The sequence below is a fragment of the Monodon monoceros genome, unplaced genomic scaffold (genome assembly GCF_005190385.1).
Source record: "Monodon monoceros isolate NGI ecotype Baffin Bay Population unplaced genomic scaffold, NGI_Narwhal_1 Super_Scaffold_5, whole genome shotgun sequence".
In the NCBI taxonomy this organism is placed as follows: domain Eukaryota; kingdom Metazoa; phylum Chordata; class Mammalia; order Artiodactyla; family Monodontidae; genus Monodon; species Monodon monoceros.
The window spans coordinates 112,910,319-112,929,800 of NW_021703782.1; the positions used below are offsets into that span (position 1 = coordinate 112,910,319).

General features: G+C 58.2%; 1 protein-coding gene across 4 annotated transcripts; it reads right to left on the reverse strand.

Annotated features, from left to right (window-relative positions):
* Positions 1 to 9,697: 9,697 nt before the first annotated feature.
* On the reverse strand, positions 9,698 to 18,781 carry NSMF (NMDA receptor synaptonuclear signaling and neuronal migration factor). Of its 4 annotated transcripts, XM_029203258.1 has the most exons (15): positions 18,474 to 18,781; positions 18,022 to 18,083; positions 16,890 to 17,390; positions 15,628 to 15,703; positions 14,368 to 14,436; positions 13,434 to 13,486; positions 12,965 to 13,054; positions 12,310 to 12,434; positions 12,104 to 12,187; positions 11,979 to 12,012; positions 11,835 to 11,905; positions 11,611 to 11,690; positions 11,367 to 11,469; positions 11,091 to 11,166; positions 9,698 to 10,807 (listed from the first exon to the last, which is right to left on the reverse strand). In XM_029203258.1, the coding sequence occupies exons 1-15, from the start codon at positions 18,542 to 18,544 to the stop codon at positions 10,710 to 10,712; spliced, it is 1,593 nt and encodes a 530-aa protein (XP_029059091.1). In that variant the 5' UTR covers positions 18,545 to 18,781; the 3' UTR covers positions 9,698 to 10,709. The 4 variants fall into 4 exon arrangements, with proteins under 4 accessions (XP_029059091.1, XP_029059092.1, XP_029059093.1 ...); XM_029203259.1 differs by lacking the exon at positions 14,368 to 14,436; XM_029203260.1 differs by lacking the exon at positions 12,965 to 13,054.
* Positions 18,782 to 19,482: the final 701 nt, after the last annotated feature.

Consider the following 19,482-nt stretch of genomic DNA (forward strand, 5'->3'; position numbering starts at 1 on the left):
CCAGAGAATTCCCTCTCATGCACATTTCTAATTAAATGGACCAACTTAACCCAAAGTAATTTATAACACTGATGGTCATTATGGGGAACTTTTAAATTTTCCAAGCTTACTTTTCTTAAAGATGAATTGGACAGCCATGGCTCTAAAAAATTTCAAAGCTAAATGATTGGTATTTTGTGGCTTCTAAACATTATCAAGATTCTGAAATTGCCACTTAGCAAAATACAATTTTTAAATTAACTGAGGCAAACAAACAATTGAAGAAAAAATGGCTTCTGAGGACTCTCCCCCTGGCCCCCATCCCCTGTCTCTGGACAAAGCAGCCCCTGTGCTCAGCACCCCCCCGCCCCCCCCCCCCACGCTATCTTCCTCTTTTCTTCTGCCCTCTGCTGTCTCATTCTAATTCTCTCACTGTGCTTCCCTAAACCTCTCCCAACTTCCTCCTCTGAACCTGATAGAATCTGCCTCTTTATTTATTCTTTAAAATTTTATTTTATATTGGAGCACAGTTGATTAACAATGTTGTGTTAGTTTCAGGTGTACAGCAAAGTGATTCAGTTATACATATATATTTATCTATTCATTTTCAAATTCTTTTCCCATTTAAGTTATTACAGAACATTGAGAAGAGTTCCCTGTGCTATACAGTAGGTCCTCGTTGTTTATCTATTTTAAATATAGCAGTGTGTACATGTCAATCCTAAACTCCCAATCTATCCTTCTCCCCCATCCTTCCCCCCGGTAACCATTAGTTCAGGACCTGCCCCTTTAAACTTAAGTCTTCTGAAGATTCCAACAAAACCCAAGTTTATGTTCCCTAGACTAAGGCCAAATTGAGAGTCCTAAAAGAGTGTCCTAAAGTCAGTGAGGAACCCCACAGGTTTGCCGAAGAATTTAACATCATTATCCAAACATACCAGCCTGGTTTCCCCAGATCTATATGCTTGCGGATGGGGGTCAAGCCAAACATTGGATGAAACTTTCCTGATGGAAACATCCTGAAAGGGATTTAGAGAAACAACCCCCAACTTTTGGCAAGAGGCGAGAACACCTGCTGGAGGACTCCCCCAAGCAATTATAGTAGCCTGTCCTTAGCCTGTTGTTGTGAACAAAATTCAGGCTTGCACACAAAAATCGGATGAACCTGCTCATGACTATCACAATCAACTTCAGATAGTTTAAAAAAAAAAAAACCTGGTCTTCCTTCAGATGTTGAGTCCATTAGGGTAGCCTTTAACTCTGTTTATTAATGGGCTGAATGAAGATCTTTCCTTTTAGTCAAAAGGACCAGGATGGAATGGGAAGCTATGTCCACTCCAGATTTAGTTAATTTGGCAAATCAGCTCACTCACACCCTAGATGAGTCACTTAAAAGATTAATTAAAAAAAAAAAAAGATTAATTTCAACTCCAGCAAATGAAGGTCCCTAAACAAAACCCAAACCCTCCTAGTTCCTGCTATTATCGCAAAAAGCCAGGACTTTGGGAAAAAGATTGTCACAAGTGTAAGTGCTTCAAGTGCCTTCAGCCCTCTAACCAGCCTTTCCAACGCCCTCCTGACCACCACCAACGGGCCTCTGAGGAACCACAGGGGTTCTTCCCAACCCTCCCTCTTCACCAGCTCAGAAAAACAACTCTCCAGATTGGGAATCAATCTCTTCTGGCACCAGAGCCACACTCTCAGTTCAACGGCGGTAAAGCAGCCCCTGCCTCGGAGCTCGAAAGTGATCCAAATAGTGGGGGTCTCTGATGAACCTCAACAGGGTCCTGTCTCTGAACCTGTTCCTTTTCGTTTAGGCCCCTGAGAGATACCCACACTTCCCTCCTTAGTCTCTCCGCCCCTATTCAGTTATTGGGCCAAGACAGCTCAGCAAATATGCTGGAATTTCTTTCTCCCAAAAGGGAAATAATTCTAGAATCTCACAGTAACAGTCAAAATAGCCAACCAGGTGAGTTAAGTGACCCTCTTTGCTTTGTCTCTGACGGTCCTGGAGCTGATTCGGGAGACGCTGATCATTTGTCCCTACTGAGTCAGCTACCATCCTCCTTATGGGCAAAACGTCTCCAACTGATATTGGCAAAATCCCCAGTGCTCTTCCCATTGACACTCAAATAGGTCCCTCGAAACCTCTCCCCAGAACTAATCAATACCCTAGGAGGAAAGAAGCCCTTCAAGGTATAAAGCCCGTAAGAGGATTCCAAGGCTCAGAGCCTCACTACCCCTTGTGCTAGTCTCTGTAATGCTATTAAATATAACCTGTGAGAAAGCCCAATGGCTGAGGATGGAGGTCTGTCCAGGACCTGCAGGCAATAATCAACGTTGCTGCCCCTGGACACCCTGTTGTTCTTAACCTCCATACTCTACTAGCATCCATTCCTACTGAAAGCAAAAATTTCACTATAGGTGATCCATGCAGCGCATGCTTCAGCATTCCAGTTGATAAAGCCAGTCAGTACCTTTTTGCCTTCACCTGGGAAGGATAACAATATACCTGGACAGCAATGCCCCAGGTTTTACAAAAATCCCTCTTACTTTCCACAAATCTTGAAAGCTGACTTGGATGACAAAGTTTTTTGCAGGCTTGACTTTGCTACGATATACAGTTGACCTTTGAACAACATGGGTTAGAACTGAGCAGGTCCATTTATATGCATTTTTTTCCCAATAAATACTACAGTACTACTGCACTGTGCAACTGGCAGTTGGTTGAATCCATGGAGACAGAAACGTAGATGCAGAGAGCTGACTGTAAAGTTACGCGTGGATTTTCAGCTGTACGGGGGTGGATGCCCCAAACACCCGTGTTCTTCAAGGGCCAATTACACAGACGATAAGCTGCTCTGCTCGCTTCCTCAAACCTCTTCACAGGAAGACAGCATCCACCTGTTAAAACATTTGGCCTTAAAGGGACATAAAGTCTCCAAGGAAAAATTGAGTTGCTCAAACTCAGGATCGATATTTAGGGCACATGATCTCGGAACAAGGGTGACACTTGGATTTGTGTACTCTTTATGGCATCCTGAACATCCCCAAATCTAAAACTAAGCCCCAATTATGAGGTTTTTCTTGGGTTAGCTGGCTACAGTCGAAATTGGATTCCAAATTTCTCCCTTATGGCCCAGCCCCTATATGCTCTATTTTTTTTTTTTTTTTGGTTGCACCGGGTCTTAGTTGTGGCAGGCGGGCTCCTTAGTTGTGGCATGTGAACTCTTACTTGCAGCATGCATGTGGGATCTAGTTCCCTGACCAGGGATCGAACCCGGGCCCCCTGCATTGGGAGCACGGAGTCTTATCCACTGCACCATCAGGAAAGGCCCTATATGCTCTATTAAAAAAGATCAAAACTGACACTATTATTTGGGAAGATCAAGATGCCACAGCCTTTGAGACCTTGAAGAAAAGCTTAACAAGACCATCTGCCCTTGACGTCCTAATTATCAGCTTCTCTTTTGCCTCTTTGTGTATGAGAAGGATGGGAACGCCCTTGGAATACTTGCCCCAAAACACGGGGACTGCCATTGACCCATTGAGTGTTACAGCCGACAGCTGGACTTGTGGCATGGGGATACCCCCTTGTCTCAGAGCCACTCCTGCCACTGCCCTTCCAGTCAAGGCCACCAGAGAAAGAATCATCACCAGAGAAAGAGTTTTCACCACCTTTGCACCCCACGCGGTAGAAGCCTCCCAAATTCTCACACACTCAACGCTTTCCAGTTAGTCACCCCACCTCCCATGAAACCCTGCTAACAGCTCCTCGCACAGCTCTCCCCGTTGTAGCAACCTTGCCACTGCTGTTCTGCTCTCTCCCTTTCTGACAACCTCATGACTGCCTCACACTGACAGATCACCTGCTGATGCCCCATGCCGCTTTACAGGGGGCTCCTCTAACCAGGGCGGATTTCCCGTGGTTTACTGACGGTTCCTGTTGAAGATGACAGCGGTAAACACTGTGCTGGGTGTGCTGTTACATCCCCCCCGAAGTCACCAAGGCAACACCTTTACTTTTTGGCTACTTTGGCCCAACAGGCTGAACTATATGCTCTCACTCAGCGTGCGCTTCAGCCAAGGGCAAAACCACCATATTTACACCGTCAGTATGTCTTTGGGGCAGCCCAAGACCTTGGGATGCTGATGGAAACAACGAGGTTCCTTACCTCTAATGGGGAAAAGATTAAAAATGGCTCCTATGTCCAAATCTAACAGATACCATACTCTCGCGGCCGCCCTGACGGTTATTAAGATCCCTGGGCATTCCAGACTCGACTCCCCAGAGGCTAAAGGAAGCCACGTCACCGATATTTCCTCCAAAACCACTGCTCTCAAAGGAACCAATGGCCACACTTCTTTCACGGTCCAAAGGCATGCTCCCCAAGACGACAATCTGGAAAAATTGACTAGAAATGCATAACAATTGGCCCCAGAAAAGGAAAAACAATATTGGAAATCTAGTGACTGTTGGTTCGATAAAAAGAACTCTAGCTTGGGCCAAATAACAATCCAGCCTCCACCAGAAATTCTAAGGTTCTCACTTCTCACTATTGGACATGCATTAAACCATAGGTCCACTGACAAAATGAGAGCCTTCACGAACCAACATCGGTGGGGAAACATTCATAAGGCTGCAGAAAGTGTCCACCTGGCTTGTCCCACCTGTCTCACCTGTCCAAATACAATCCAGGCAGGGACTTCCCTGGCAGTCTGGTGGTTAGGACTCCGCGTTTCCAATGCAGGGGGTGAGGGTTCGATTCCTGGTTGGGGAGCTAAGATCCCACGTGCCACACGGTGGGGCCAAAAACACCTCCACGAGAAACAAAACACGATCCAGGGAAACCCGTTCGCACTGCTCCCAGACACTGAACTGCCTCACGGACCACTGGAGGTTCGGCAGATGGATTTCATACAGCTTCCCCACCTCACAGATACAAACATGTTTAGTCATGAGCTGTATGTTTTCTCACTGGACCAGAGTTTTCCCCTGTAGACAGGCCACTGCTTCTTCCAAGGCTGACATTTTGTTAGAAAAGATTATCCTTCCCTGGGTAATCCCTAATCCCCTTCCCTGGGTAGTCCTTCACAGTGACCCGGGAACCCACTTTACTAGTCTGGTACTTCGACTAGTCTGTAGTTTGGCCGGTTTTACACTCTCACTGTCTTACCATCCCCAATCCACAGGGTTACTCGAATGTACTAATCGCACTATTAAAACCCGACTGGCAAAACTTACAGAGACTCTCCAACTACCGTGGCCAAAAGCATTGCCGTTTATCCTTCTAAATCTCAGACCACTCCCTTTGGAACTCATAAACTCTCACCCCTGAGACAGTCACCAGACCTCGGATGCACCTGAGACCTGCCTCTTTTCATCCACTGCTGGTAAACGGAGTCATACTTCAATATTATAGAGGCCTGATTGCTTCTGTTGAAAATAATCATGCCCTGGAAGAGCGATCTTTTCACAGCACGCTCCCGGGAGACGAAGAGCTTGAGCATCGCACCTGCAACCCAGAGACTTTGTTGAAAAAGACCCATGAGTAAGGACCCCCCTCACCCTCACTGGAAAGGCCCGAACCAGGCACTGCTAACCCACCCTTGTGCTGTCAAACTCTGAGGAATAGACCCCTGGATTCAGGTGACTCATGCCTGAATGAAGCTGCACACCGACTGGGGACCTGAAAGTAAAGATTTCCCCGAATTGAAGAAGACGACATCTGACCAGATATCAGAACCAGGCCTGTTAGGTTTCAAATTCACACTAGTCTCTCTCTTTCATCTGGACTATTAACTGACTCCGGATCCTTATCCAAATTCATGGTCTAAATTTGTAACCTACAGGCTGTATTATTGACAAACATTTAGTTTCAAACGAATAAGTCTTTGATAACCCAACACTGTCAATCAACTATACTTCAATTTTAATAAATAAATAAAAAGTCCGTGAAGTTTTGCTATTTGGGGGAAGATTTATCGGCTACGGCTTCATGTTTATTCCTGCACTGTGCCTTCTCAAAGTGCTTATTTCTTTCTGCGTTGACTGTTCCCTTGCTGTATTCGCTATTCTAAGACACAGACTTCAGATGGGAAATTCCTGAGATCTCCCTCCTACCCCTCCTTGTTACGTGAATGTGACCTCAAGAGGTTTCCAATCTGTGCACTCTCCCTTCCACGAGGGACACGGTACCCAGGAAAGGTCCTCCCTGGCAATGATGGACAAAAAGTCACTGAATCCATAAAAAACTGATCTTTTTGTTGTTGTTGTTGCTGTTGTTGCGGTACGCGGGCCTCTCACTGCTGTGGCCTCTCCCGTTGCGGAGCACAGGCTCCGGACGCGCAGGCTCAGCGGCCATGGCTCACAGGCCCAGCCGCTCCGCGGCACGTGGGATCCTCCCGGACCAGGGGCACGAACCCGTGTCCCCTGCATCAGCAGGCGGACCCCCAACCACTGCGCCACCAGGGAAGCCCAAAAAACTGATTTTTGATAAGCAATGCTTTCAGAGAAAAATCTTGATCAAAAAGGAGAAATGTGAAAATTAATAAACAGAAACCTTATTTAACAGGAGGCCAGAAGGGGGAGCGCCCACGGCCTACCGTGCAGCCTCAATTGCAGGCCCAACAGGAAGATTACTACTTACTACCCAGCAGGAGAAAGGAAGATTTTCTCCCCGCCCAGCAACAGCCCAGCCAATGAGAGACCATCACAGTTCAGCCAATGAAAAGCCACCACACTGCGAACTCCGTTTCCTCCAACAGACACTTTGTTTAGAACAGCCCCTCCCAACCCCGCCTTCTCCTCCATAAAAGAGTTTCTGCTCCCTTGTTCTCTGCACTTGCTTGTGGTTCAACTTAGACTGCTTGTCCTGAATTCCAGTTCTTTACTGTTCCCGAATAAACCCATATTGCTGGTAAAGTAACTGGCTGTTTTATTATTTTAGATCAACAGCTCATGTGAGCATCTTTACAACAGCTCTACCAAGTCTTTGTCAGATAATTTCAACACCTGTGTCTTTATATCCTTGGTACCTGCTGGTGGCTTGTACCTGCTGGTCAAGATCTTCATGGTTCTGCAAGTGCCATAGTTCTTCTGGTTTCTAGTATTTTGAATACCACTCTGTGAGACTGGGGTCTTGCCTCCATCCTATGGAGAATGCTGGGGTTTTAGCTGCACCCCCAGTGGTGGGTCTGGGAATGGGTTGGCCCACTGTTGAGGGCGCTGGTTGGGTCAGGTCCACACAGGCCTGGGAGCAGATCCAGGGGCTCATAAACACCTTTGCAGGTGGTTTTCCTGACCTTTCCAGGTCCCTAGTTCCCAGCCCCCTCCAGGGTCTCCCTTCCTGGCCCTTGAGCCATGTCCAATGAATACAGCATGTCTAGTCCACGACTGCCTTCCTGGGGTCCCCAGAAAGACCCTGGCCCTGTCTGGGTGACAGCTGCGTGGGGTGGGACCAGCAGGAGGGTGCCTCCACAGTGGCTTTGATGATCTCCCTCCTAATCCTGGTCTCTGGAGATCCCTCCCTGGGAATTCAAGTGCGACTCTCTTCCCCCCACACAGACCTACTAAAGGAGCTGTAGGCACAACGTGTCCCTTCCGGACAGTAGGGCAAACAGTGGATCTGAGTTTCGTCCTAATGGTGATGGAAGGTTCTAGACAAGGCAGATGTGCCCTGAGTCTGTCTTCCCCAGGGTGGGGTCTGTCCCTCTAGGGCACACATCCAGGGCAGGGGGTAACGGGGGGTGGATGTTTGGGGTTGAGGGGGTGAGCCTGGCCACATAGGCTGGGGCGTGCACACTGCAAGGCTTGGAGAGAGCAGCACAGGTAGACAGGGCAGGCCGGGGCCACCTCTGTGCACGTTGTCACCAGGAGGTGAGGACTGGACATCAGACATTATAAAAGCGTGTGTGTCACAGTGGGTGAGCGGAACACACCTCATCACTGTGAGCTTGACCTCATCAGTTTAAACAGAGAGTATTCGGGCCTCTTGCAGGCCCAACCATACTTCTCCCTCAACAAGCCTTTTAAACAATCTGCCTCTTCCAGGATAGCTGTCCACATGATCTGGCCTTGCCCCAGTTAATGGCATGAACTGTGGGACATGGACATCCACGCAGAAGGCCCCAGTGGGAGGTGCTGGTTCAGTGTTTACCAGTTATATTTTAAGAGCTATTGCCAGACTGTTTTCCAATAAGGCTATGGCAATTCACATGATCTCCTCCCCACACAGTCACCAGCACAGGGTGACTCATACCCTTTAAATTTTTGCCAAACAAACAGGCAGCAAGCACCTCTTTCCCTTCACTGGCTTTTCATCGGCCACTTGATTTTCTCCTCTGAGTTGTCAGTTCAGCCCTTTACTCACTTTTCTCTGCTGGCTTTTGTCTCTTTCTTGTCAATACATTAAAACTCCTTGCATGCTAAGGACCTTAACCCTTTTCCTCGCACACTAGTTGCCAATACTCCTCCCCCAGCCCTCGCTGGCTGCTGCCCCGGTTTCCCAGCTGGCTGGGTGTGCGGGGAAGGCCACAGAGACCTGAGCTTGCCCCGCCCCCCCCCCGCCCGCCTCCGGGTCTGCCACCCCTCCCCTCGGTTTTGTTCTTTTCCCAAAACGCCTTCCTCATTTGTACTGGGCTTCATGTCTTTTCTCCAACACGCTGGTTGGTGGTTATGGGGTGTGAGGGAAGGAACCTTGTGAACCAGATGCAAGACCTCAAGCCTCCCACGGGCGGACCTCACCAGCCCTTACCCACAGCAGCTGACCCAGAAGACTGTGGGGCAAGCCCACTTGCTTCCGCAGCCCCAGTCCCTCGACTACAGGGTCCCCCGTCAGAGTCTGGGGGAGGGGCAGGGGCACGCGACAAAGCTTCAGGCAGTCCCGGGGTCAGGCCTGCAGGTCACACGGTAATCGTGCCTTCGAAGCACACGGTGAAAGCAGATGGGTCACGCCGGGAGCTATCCTCGTGGCCCGCGTGGGCTGTCTTCCGGACATGAATTCTCCTGGCAGCACCCCCTGATGCCAGGCTGCCAGCCTCCAGGCCCCCAGAACCCCAGGCCTCCCAGCCTTCACCCATGCCATCCCCTGGCAGCCCCCCGCCCTCCCCAGCCCTTGGTGGCCCTGGATGCACCCATCTGGCACCTGCTGATCTGCCCACAGGCAACTGGACCAGGAGCCACCAGGGTAGCCAAGCCTGGCTGGACCCCAAAGCACCTTGGCCACTGGAGGGGAGGGTGGTGGCAATGGGCACATCTGGGGATGACTAAGGCTAGTGATGGCCAGCTGGTCCTGTGGTCACCTCCTAGCCTCCCCCTGTGGCCACACTGCTGACCACATGCAGAGAATGGCCTGAGGGAAGGAATGGCCCTCCGCTCTGTGCCCGGGAGTGGGGCAGAGGCTACAGGAGGAGAGTGTCTCTGCCCTCATCTCCCGACCTCATCTGGTCCTCTGCAGGACCACATCCTGCAGCCGTGTCAAGGACCTGCTCTTTTCCCAGACACTTCCCCGGAGCCCTGGGAGCCCCATCCCCAGACCTCTCGCAGAGTGTGCCCTTGGCAGGGCAGGCCTAGCAGCTCCAGCCCCCTTGCTCCAGGCCAGGATGTGCAGGCGGCCACCACAGCAACAACCTCAGACCAGCGGGCCCAGAATCTTCTGGGCCCAGGGAGGCAGTGGACGGTGGGTGCTGGGAGAGGAGACCCACGCGGCAGCCGCAGCAGAGAATCAGATTTAATGGTCACTCTAAGGAAAGTCATACATTTTTCAGCCCCTGCCCCCCCTTGGCTGGGGGCACAGCCAGGTGACCAGGCTCTGCAAAGGGGGGCCAGCCCCCGAGCCCCAGCTATGTACAAGAGAGCTCGCCCCCTGGGCCACGGGCCAGGCTTCAAGCCCACAGCACACCGGCTGCCCAGCTCTCAGGCCCCGGCTGCAGGGTCCAGGCCCCTACGTGGAGTGCAGCAGGGTTCTCACCCACCAGGACCCAGCCCCAGCAGGCCCCGCCAAGACCCCAGGGCTCTGCACTAGGAGAGGCCTTCAGAACTCGGCCGCCAAAAGCTGAGCTGGACAGCAGCAGGGAGCTGGGCGGGCCTGGGAGGCCGGGGAGCAGGCAGGGCCCGCTCTGAAAGAAAGGAAGGTGTGCCCCCCAGCTGCTGCCCAGGCACCCTTGCCGAGCCGGCGCAGCCGAGGCCAGGTAAGCGGGGTGGCGAGAGCAGTGCAAGCACAGACGATCAGGGACTCGGCCAGGGACGGAGCCAGGCCGGGCAGGCGGGCCGCCCTGGTGCTGGTGATCAGATACGGCAGGGCTGGGGCGCTGGGGCAGACAAGGTCCTGAACACACGCTGAGCCGGGTGGACTACGCCGTTACTAGTAACGTAGCACTTAACTAGTTAACCAGTGATGCTGCTTCCCTCTGAATCGTCTCAGAGGTTGTAGAAAATTGCACTTATTTCCACGACCCTGCACAGGAACCGCCCCAGAGCTGCAGCCTCCAGCCGAGACCTAGACCCGGTCAACATCCACCGGCCGCGGTGGCTCCTCCCAGGCGCGGGGGCTGGGACCTCTTTGACCCGTGATGCCTTGAGGACCAGACCCCTGGGAGGGAACCTGAGCGACGTCTGAGGGTGCCCTGAAGTGGCCGTGAAGACCAGGACCCACACGGTACTGGGCAGCACACAGCGGCCCAGCCGCCATCGCTGGTCCGAGGAAGCGGCCGGGTGGTGGGCCCGCCCCTCACAGAACGTCCTCGAAGTCCAGCAGCTTCGAGTGCTGGCGGCTTTTCCACAGGCGGTACAGCCGGAAGTCAAAGTAGGTCTCGATCATCTGCTTCCCTGAGGCAGGAGGGGCGAGGCCGGGGCTCAGGCCACGCCCCCGGAACCCGCCCCACAACTGGGGGCGAGGCCGGGGCTCAGGCCACGCCCCCGGAGCCCGCCCCACAACTGGGGGCGAGGCCGGGGCTCAGGCCACCCCCCCGGAACCCGCCCCACAACTGGGGGCGAGGCCGGGGCTCAGGCCACCCCCCCGGAACCCGCCTCACAACTGGGGGTGAGGCCGGGGCTCAGGCCACCGCCCCGGAACCCGCCCCACAACTGGGGGCCGGCCCGGCAAACTCACCTTGGGCTGACAGCTCCAGGGGGGACTCGAAGGTGACCCTGTAAGGGGTCATGAGGGTCCTGAGGTTCTGGAACAGCTGAAAAGAGGGGGTGGGCCATGAGCTCAGGGCAGGGGAAGAGGGAGGGATGAGGACAATGGGGGGTGGGGGACAGGACGCCCCCAGCTGGTTAGGCCCAGGCATGGGGGTTTCTCTGGGAGGATGAGAAGGGAAAGGGAATCTGGAGAGAAATGGGGGTTCTATCAACCCTTCACAGGTCTGGGGTCTGGGCCCCATACCTTCTCCCCGTTGGGGTTCCCCAGGACGTAGCAGCCCATGACGTGGATGACGTTCGGCTCCGGGTTCACTTTGCTCATCAAGTGGCTCAACCGTTTCCAGAAGCTGGCGGGGGAGGGGTGGTCACAGGTGGCCTCCAGCCCGACCCCCAGGTGTGAGGGGGCATCACAGGAGGCACTGCGGGGACACGGTGCCCCAGCAGGTGCTGCATCCAGCCCCCCAGCCTCCCAGCTCCCCCCAGCTCACTGGATCATGTCCTCTTCCTTCTCCACTTTGGCAAAGGTGGCCACCTTGTTCTTGAGCAAGTACAGGTGTCCTGGGCCGCCCTGTGAGAGACTGCAGTTAGCAGACGGGGCCGCGCACCGGTGTCCAACCACCGCTGCCCTCAACACGTTCAGATGCAAACGTGCATGCCCAGGGAGGTGGCACCCTCCACCCCCCACCCCTGGGCAGGAAGGGCTGAGCCCTACCTGGCAGAAAATCAGCATCTTCCAGATTTTGGCCCCCTTGTGGTAGACGTTCAGCTTCTTCTCTATCTCCTCTGCAGGAGGCAGAGGTGTGAGTGCCGCCCCCAGCAGCCTCCAGACCAGAGGGCAGGGGGGCAGAGTACTTACCCAGAATGTCCTCGAAGGTGGCGTGCTCGTGGTCCTGGGACAGATGGAAGCCAGCCCCACGTCAGAGCCCTTCTCAGGCAGCACCCCCCACCCAACACCGCGACGGGGGCTGGGCAGGCACTCACGTAGAGGATGGGAATGATGGAGGGGTCGTCCCTGCGGAGGATGGTGGGGATGTACTCAGCTTTGGGCACTTTAGAGGAGATGAGCTGGAAACAACAAGAGGGCCACTCAGTGCCCTGGCCGCCTGGGAGCCAGTGGGCAGCAGGAGCCCCCCTGAGGCCCCCCTCCCCACTGCTGAGCAGCCTGCAACAGCTGTGTGGGGCCTCACCATGACCTTGGGTGGCACGAAGCCCTCAGTGTCACAGGCTACAGCCTCCAGGCCCCTCTCCGTCTCCCAGTCCAGGTCCTCAAAGGCCTCACCCAAGGTGCAATGCGAGCTCTGCAGGTCACTACCTGTAGGGCAGGATGTGCCACCGGGCCTGAGGGTCAGCTGCGGCGCCTCCTATCCCGGCTGCAACCCCCAGAGATGCGTGGAGGCCAGAGCCAGCAAGCCATGTCCCAGAGGGTCCTCCAGGTCAGGGAGAAACCCAGGGTGGGTGAGAGAGCCAAGCTGAGGACCCCAGCAGCCTGGCAAGGCTGGCGGCTGGAAGGCGGTGGACCCTGGTGCAAGGCCAGTGGGAGCCGGAGGGCAAGGGTCAGCTCCAGACAGGCGTGCCTGTCGCCTGGGCCAAGGAGGAGTCTGGCACTGCTCCTCAGGCTTCGGGCATGAGGGCGGCACCAGGCCAGGGCAGCCAGCGAGCCGCAGCCCTTAGTTACCCCTACCCAGAAAATCGGAGGTGCCAGAGCGCCCCCCCTCAGTCTGGTAAACTGAGGCTCAGCAAAGGCGCAGAAGCCTAGCTGCTCCCCCGGGGTGGGAGCGCAGGACTGGGGGCCTAGGGGAGCCTCTGGGAGAGGTGTGCTGGCCTGCGCCGCCGGGCACCTACTGTCTCGGGAGTCGTGGGAGGTGTCGGCTTTCATGGGGGTGGGGTCGCTCCAGGACCGGCTGAAGCTCCGCTCGCGCCGCTCGGCGAACGCTGCAGCGAAAGCAGAACCCGTTAGGGGCGGGGTCTGCAGCCACACGAGGTGGACAGGGACAGGGGCTGGCTGGGGAGGACGTGGGGACCGTGAGGGGGTCCGGAGAGTGGAGGACGCCACTGCGGCGGGAGGGGCGGGAGTGGGGAGTGCGGACGGTCGACGGCGGACAAGGACAGTGCTAGGTGGACATGGGCGGAGTCTGAGTGCAGGGGCAGGGCCCTGTCCTGGGGCGGAGCCTGGGAGTGGGAAGGTGCCCGCGGGGCTGCAGCGGGGCCTGGGGACGCGGGCCTTTGGGGCGCAGAGAGCAGCACGCAAAGCCCCAGCCGGCCAAGAACAGCGCGCCCCCGCCCGCCCGCCCGCGCCGCTCCCGGGCCTTACTCTGGGCCTTCACCCGCCGGCTGCCGACCATGCGCAGGTGTTTGCGGAAGTTCCTGGGGGCGGAAGCACCGGGGGCTGGTGAGGGCCGCGAGGGTGGCGCCCCGTCCCACGCGCTCCCCTCCCCACTGCTTGCTGGCCACCGTCCCAACATTGCCCCTTGCCCTCCCGGCGCCCCCAGCTCTCCCACAGGCAAATCCCACCCAGTCCCTCTCCTCCTGAGACTCCTCCCGGGCTCCCCCTTTGCTGCCAGTACAAAGGCACGATAAGCCAGCCTCCTCCTGCAGCCCCACCCCCTCCCAGGACAGCTCCCTCGGCGACCCTGTGCAGGCGACCCTGTGCACTCGGGTCTCCCACCTTCGCTGCCCACGCTTCCCTTCTCTCCTTGCGCCCAGGTACTCTGAACCCCGAGAGCCTCCCTCCCCCCGTGGTCAAGGGCTCCTGCTTCCTGCACACGGTGGCCAGGGCAGCACAACTGTCCCCAAGCGTGAGGTGGGTTTGGGGCTGGCAGCTGCCCCCTCCCCTGCCGCTGTGTCCCTGGGCCACCTCAGAAGCAGGTCTCCTTCACCCCAAACTTTGTGCCCTGCCAAAGCCCAACTTCCAAGATGGACAGACAAGCTTCCTGGACACATCTCTGAGGTGGGTGGGGTTTAGGGAGGGTAAGCCTGGCTGCTGACCCCACTGCTCCGGGCTTCAAGGGCCAGAAAAAGGCACAGGGGGGCCAGCTGGCTGCAGTTCAGCTGTCACTGTACCCCCAAAACACAGGCCTAGGGGCTCAGGCCACTTGACCTTTCCTGCCTGCCGCGTCCCCAGAGCAGGGCCAGGCCAGTGTTCGCCACCGCCCTTCCCCCATCAGGTCTGCTGAGCTGGGTGGGCCCAGGCTAGACCAGGACAGACAAGAGACGGACCCTGGTGGCGAGTGGCTGGCAGGCCCTACCTCTGGATTACAGACGCGGAATCATTCTCCCGTTTCCGGCGCTTCCTCTCCGCGTAGCCCCTGAACACCCTGGGAAACCGCCACGAGTCAGCACTGCCCTTGGCCGCAGGCAAGAGGGACAGAGACGTGGGGACAGAGCCTCGAGCACAGGGCCCAGCAGGGCATCCAGGGCGCTGGGCCAGGCAGAAGGTCCTGGCCTGCCTCGCCCTGTCCTCGGCCCAGTTCCGCAGGCCCTGCTGTAGCCTTGGCGCTCGCTGGGACCCAGCACGCCCTCATGGTCAAGGCCCAGGTCCCTGGCCTGCCCCAACCTACTTGGGGGTGGGAGAGTCCCCCAGGGACAACCGCCATGCCCTCAGGCTCGAGGTCCACACGGTACTTACGAGATGCTAGAGTCGAGGCGGGAAGGGGCAGCGTGAGAGAGAAGACACAGTGAGCAGAGACCCTCAGACCCCCAACCGCCCTTCAGTTAGTTCCTTTCTTGTCATTGACCTGGAGGATCCCTCACAGGCACACAGGCACCAGCAGGGTGCCGGCTATGCCGCAGGCCAGCCCTTGCAAGGGCAGCAGACGCGGAAGTCACCGTGGCCCAGGCCACCAGATGCTGTGACCTTGTCAGGCTGCACAGAGGCCTGACTGTGCCCTGCTGACCCTGGGTCAAGCAGCGAAGGTAGCGGCCCCCATCCAGCCCAAGGGCGGTGGTGCGCTCCCCAGGGTAGCATACGCAGGAGGCAGCTTCTTCGGTATCGGGGACACTGCAGCAGAGTCCCTCCCTGAAAGGAAGCCCTGACAGAACACCCAGCTGTGCGAAGGTCAAGAGCACGCCCCCAGGGGACTAAGTTGTGATCGCTTGCAACACATGAAACACAAGTAGGCCGCTGTTTGGGGCGTGTGCGTGTGTGAAGGCGGAGCTGGGTGACACAGGGCAGCGAACCACCTCTGCTGCTGACTGCATCAGCTGCAGCCCCCAGCCAGGTCCCCGCAGGACAGGATGGACGGACTGGAGGACTGAGGGACAGGGCAGTGGGGAAGGGATGGGGGGGGAGGGGCAGTGGGTGTTCAGAGCAGCCAGGCCTGCCTTCCTTCAGACTGACACATTCAGGCAGAGCTGGCGGTACACGGCACACGGGGCTGCTCAGAAGCAGCCACGCAGGTGGGCTCAGAGGCAGGTGGGCTCAGGACGGGAGAGGATCCGGCAGTAATTCCTGAGCACCAGGAAGACGGCGCCCGGCCTGGGCCCGGCACACATCAGACGTGACTCACGCTTGCATAGTTGTGGTTGCTGTCTGGAAACTGAAGAGGTTTTCCTTGGGGAACCAGGTACGGATGGGGATGTCATCTGGAAGAGACCAAAGGAGCAGTGACTAGGCTGGCTCAGGGGTTCCTGAAGCCTTTACCCCCCTGTCGGGGAAGGGGATGCTTCTGCCACAGACGGTGGAGGAGAAGCGCCAGGGCTCCTCAGCCGCCTCCCAGGTCGGGAGGCCGGCGCAGGGCCAGCAGGCTTGGGTGTCCGCTCAGCTCTTCAAGGCACAACAGCTCAGCAGCTTGGTGACGCTTGTCTTTGCTTGGCTCTCCCTCTGCTACCCACAGCTGACGAGTGTTCTTTTGAGAGCACAGCCTGCCTCCAGGGTGCCCAGGGAAAGGATTGATTTTGTCTCCATTTAAGCAGGAGGGGAAGGGCAGGGACAATGGCTGCAGCCTCTCCTTGGGGTCTCCAGGGCCTTCTCTGCGGCCCACTCTGGCGTCCACTTGGTTGGACCTCCCCTCTCCCAGACCCTTCTCGGAGGGCGAGGTGGAGACCGCCCCTTCCCAGGGCCCCTACAGCCACTAGACAGAGTGGGTCGCTCTACTCTCTTCCCTGACCCCCGTCCCAGCCCCTGGCCTGGGCGCATCAGAGGAACATGAGGTCGTGGAGGTGAACTGCCCACACCCCAGGCCTGTGCCCTGAGGCCAGCTGGGTTGCTGATCTGGAGGCCCAAGAGGTGCCCTGAGAGGGCGTGCCAGGTCTGCTAGGTAGAATTCTGCTCTCAGGAGATGACAACCTCAGAGCCAGGAAGCGTGGGGCCACTTGAATGTCCCAGGGAGGCCTCTTGCCGACAGCAGGCCTCCGGGGCTCCGCAGCCACCGGCACAGCTCGACCATCCTGGGGCGAGCCCCACTAGCTGGTTGGGCCCCAGGCAATCATGCGCCTCCCTTGGTGAGTAGGCCCCAGGGCAGGGACTGTTCCCCAGGACTCCCTGGAGGCAGCCCGATCTTCCCGTTCAGCCAGGTTTTCTACCTGCTCAACCCTTAAGACCCTCCCAGGCCCCCTCCTCGGGGAAGCACTCCTCCGGTGACTTGGTGCTGGCAAGGCTAAAGCCAACCGTGAGGCCTGAGGTGGGGCACGGGATGTGGCGGCAGGTCGCCACCTGCAGGCCGTGACCTGGGCACCCGGCTCTGCCCAAGCCTCACAGTGCTCGTTGCTGGCCGACCCCAGCACCAGCATCCTGCCTGAAGCTGCCCAGGCCCCCAGCGAGCCCCCTCACCAGACACACGGTCAACGCTGTACATCCTCTCCAGCTTCTTGCGGCGGCTGGCGGCCTCAGGCAGAGTCGGTTGGTCCAGCCCAAAGGCCTGAGGGGAAGGACTGGGGGCGAGCTGGGCACATCCAGGACATTCCCTGGAGCCCTGGCGGCTGCCCGCCCAGCTCTGGCAGGGTCTGCTGACGTCCTCACGACTGCCGCCCGGGCTGGTGCGCAGGGGCTGGCTATGGTGGCGGGGGTGCTGCTCCCGCTGCTGCCGCCCCTTCACCACAGCCAGCTCGATGGCCTCGGCCTCCGGGCTGGGGAGCAGGGCCGGCTCCCCGGAGATGGTATACACACGGGGCTGGGGGCCCTCGCCGGCCGGCTTCCCACTGACGGCCTCCTCCGGGAGGCTGCCCTCATAGCGGCCGTTGGAAATGAGAGAGAGGCGGCGCTTGTTCTGGGGGGCAGGCTGCATCTCGGGGGACCCGTCGTGGCCAGAGTAGGCGTCAGCCAGCAGGTGGTCTGGGGGAGAGGCACCAGGTGAGCTTGCGGCCTGCTGGCCCTGCCCTCCCAGTCTCCGGGTGTTCTGAAGGCAGGGAATGAATACTCAGCGGGTGCCTGGCCCGCTGAACGAACCGTGGGCCCTGATGACTTCAGAAGAGGTATTTCTGAGCTGCGCACTCCCCCTAGAGGTTCACGTCTCACGCCTATCGGGGCCCCAAGCCCCTCTTATGTGCGTGTGGGCGACAGGCTGTGCTACCTGTGGGTGATGGGGGGGGCCCAGAAACAAGCAGGCCACCTCCCAGCCTGCCACCACGCCCATGTGCCCAGTGCCAACTTCTCCCCTCCTCCCCACCAGCTGGCCCCCAGAGACAGTGGTGCCAGTCCTGGGGGTGCCAGGAGGCCTGTTGCCATGCCAACAGCCCAAGCTGGGTGGGTGCCATGGTGATGAGTGACTCGGAGCTCCTCCTGGAGCTCTGGGCCAGGCGGGGCAGGGGGCGTGAGGAAGCCAGCCCAGCAGGGCACTAGCTGCCTGCTCACACCCCACAGTACGCAGGGGCTGGGCCTGACCTGGACAGGAGACAGCATCCTCTCGCCTAGGTTGGGGGGCTGTGGGTGGACCCCGTCACGGCACTGCCTCACGTGCCCTTACCTGCACCGTTTCGATTCTCGGGGTGACTCTGGGACAGGTACTCGCCAAACGCTCGGGCTGCTCTGAGGGGTGGACAGCGGGGTGCGCCGTCAGTGCACACCACCCACCCTGGCGTCCCCACCCCACCCAGGCCCTCGGCGCCAGCAAGGGAGGGCTCAGGGGTCACCCCCAGCAAGCACTCCCATCCCACCTCAGAATGCCCAGGGCTGGCAGGTCGCAGTTCGGGGACCCTTGGGTGTCGGTGCACCTTGGCCAGACCTGGGCCCAGGTCTGCTTTCCATCCAGCCCCTGCCACCCAGTGTGTGTGAGGGTCGTGAGGTCGTGCAGCTCGCCCACCGCAGCCTCAGGGAAGGGAGCCGCACGGAGGTGGGGTTGGGGCGCCGGCTGCGATCACGCTGCGGGGGCGGGGGCGGGGGCGGCGCTGGCCCCGGCGATCGGTCCGCCGCACTCACCGCACTTTGGCCGCCACCGAGGACATGGCCTCGCTCCGCAGCGCCCTCCTCCGGGAGGCGACGGCGCCCATGGTCGAGGCGGCGGCGCATCCCCAGGCCTCAGAGCGCGCCCCGCGCCCGTCGCCTCCGTCGGGGGAGCCGCGCCGCGCCGGAGATCGGGCTCGGGCTCGGGCTCGGGCTCGGGCTCAGGCTCAGGCTCGGGCTCGGGTTCGGTTTCCGCATGGCCGCGCCGATCCCTCCGCGCGCCCCGCCGCACCGAACAGCACTGCCAGGCCCGGGGGTGGCGCTCCGCCCACCGCGACGTCAGGGAAGGGGCGGGGCTCGGCGGGGCCGCCCCCGTTACGTCAGGGCCGGGGCCGGGCCGTCCACAGTCAAGGCAGGGCGAGGAAGGCTCCGCCCACCGTAACGTCAGAGCCGGGCGGGGCCTAGAAGGGACTACGCTGAACCCTCGCCCACCACGCCGGCAGTAGGTGGGGGGGCGGGGGGCCAGGGGGCCGGGTTGGGCGGCAGGGGGCGGGACCAACCATCTCTCCGCCCTCTCAAAACTGCCTCTGGAGCTGGGAAACTGAGGCCTTCGGTCCCCCGATCTCAGGGTCCTGGGCCCTCCGGTCAAGGGTCTCCCTGCTCTCGCAGACCCATGTGCCCTGCTCCGAAACCTGCAGGGATCGTGGACTCCAAAGTCATAGAGCTGACAGGTCTCCTTTTTTGTACAAAAGGACCCCCCTGGCGCTATTTAATGATCTGAAAAGTAAGGTGTGGGCATCATCTTAGGGAAGACTCTTGTGTGTACAGAATGGAAACAATGCCTGAGAGCTCGGGAGGGCCTCATCCTTGGTTTGGGGGGATCCCAGCTGCACCCCAGACCTTGGGTGTCCTGCCTGCCTGGCTTGGGGTCCTGGGGTCCCCGCATGGTGACCACTCCGCCCTGCAGCCTCAGGACTGTGGGGCTGCCCATCTTGGTGCTGCCCCCTGCCCCGGGGGACCTCGGCACAGGGACCACATGTCCCAC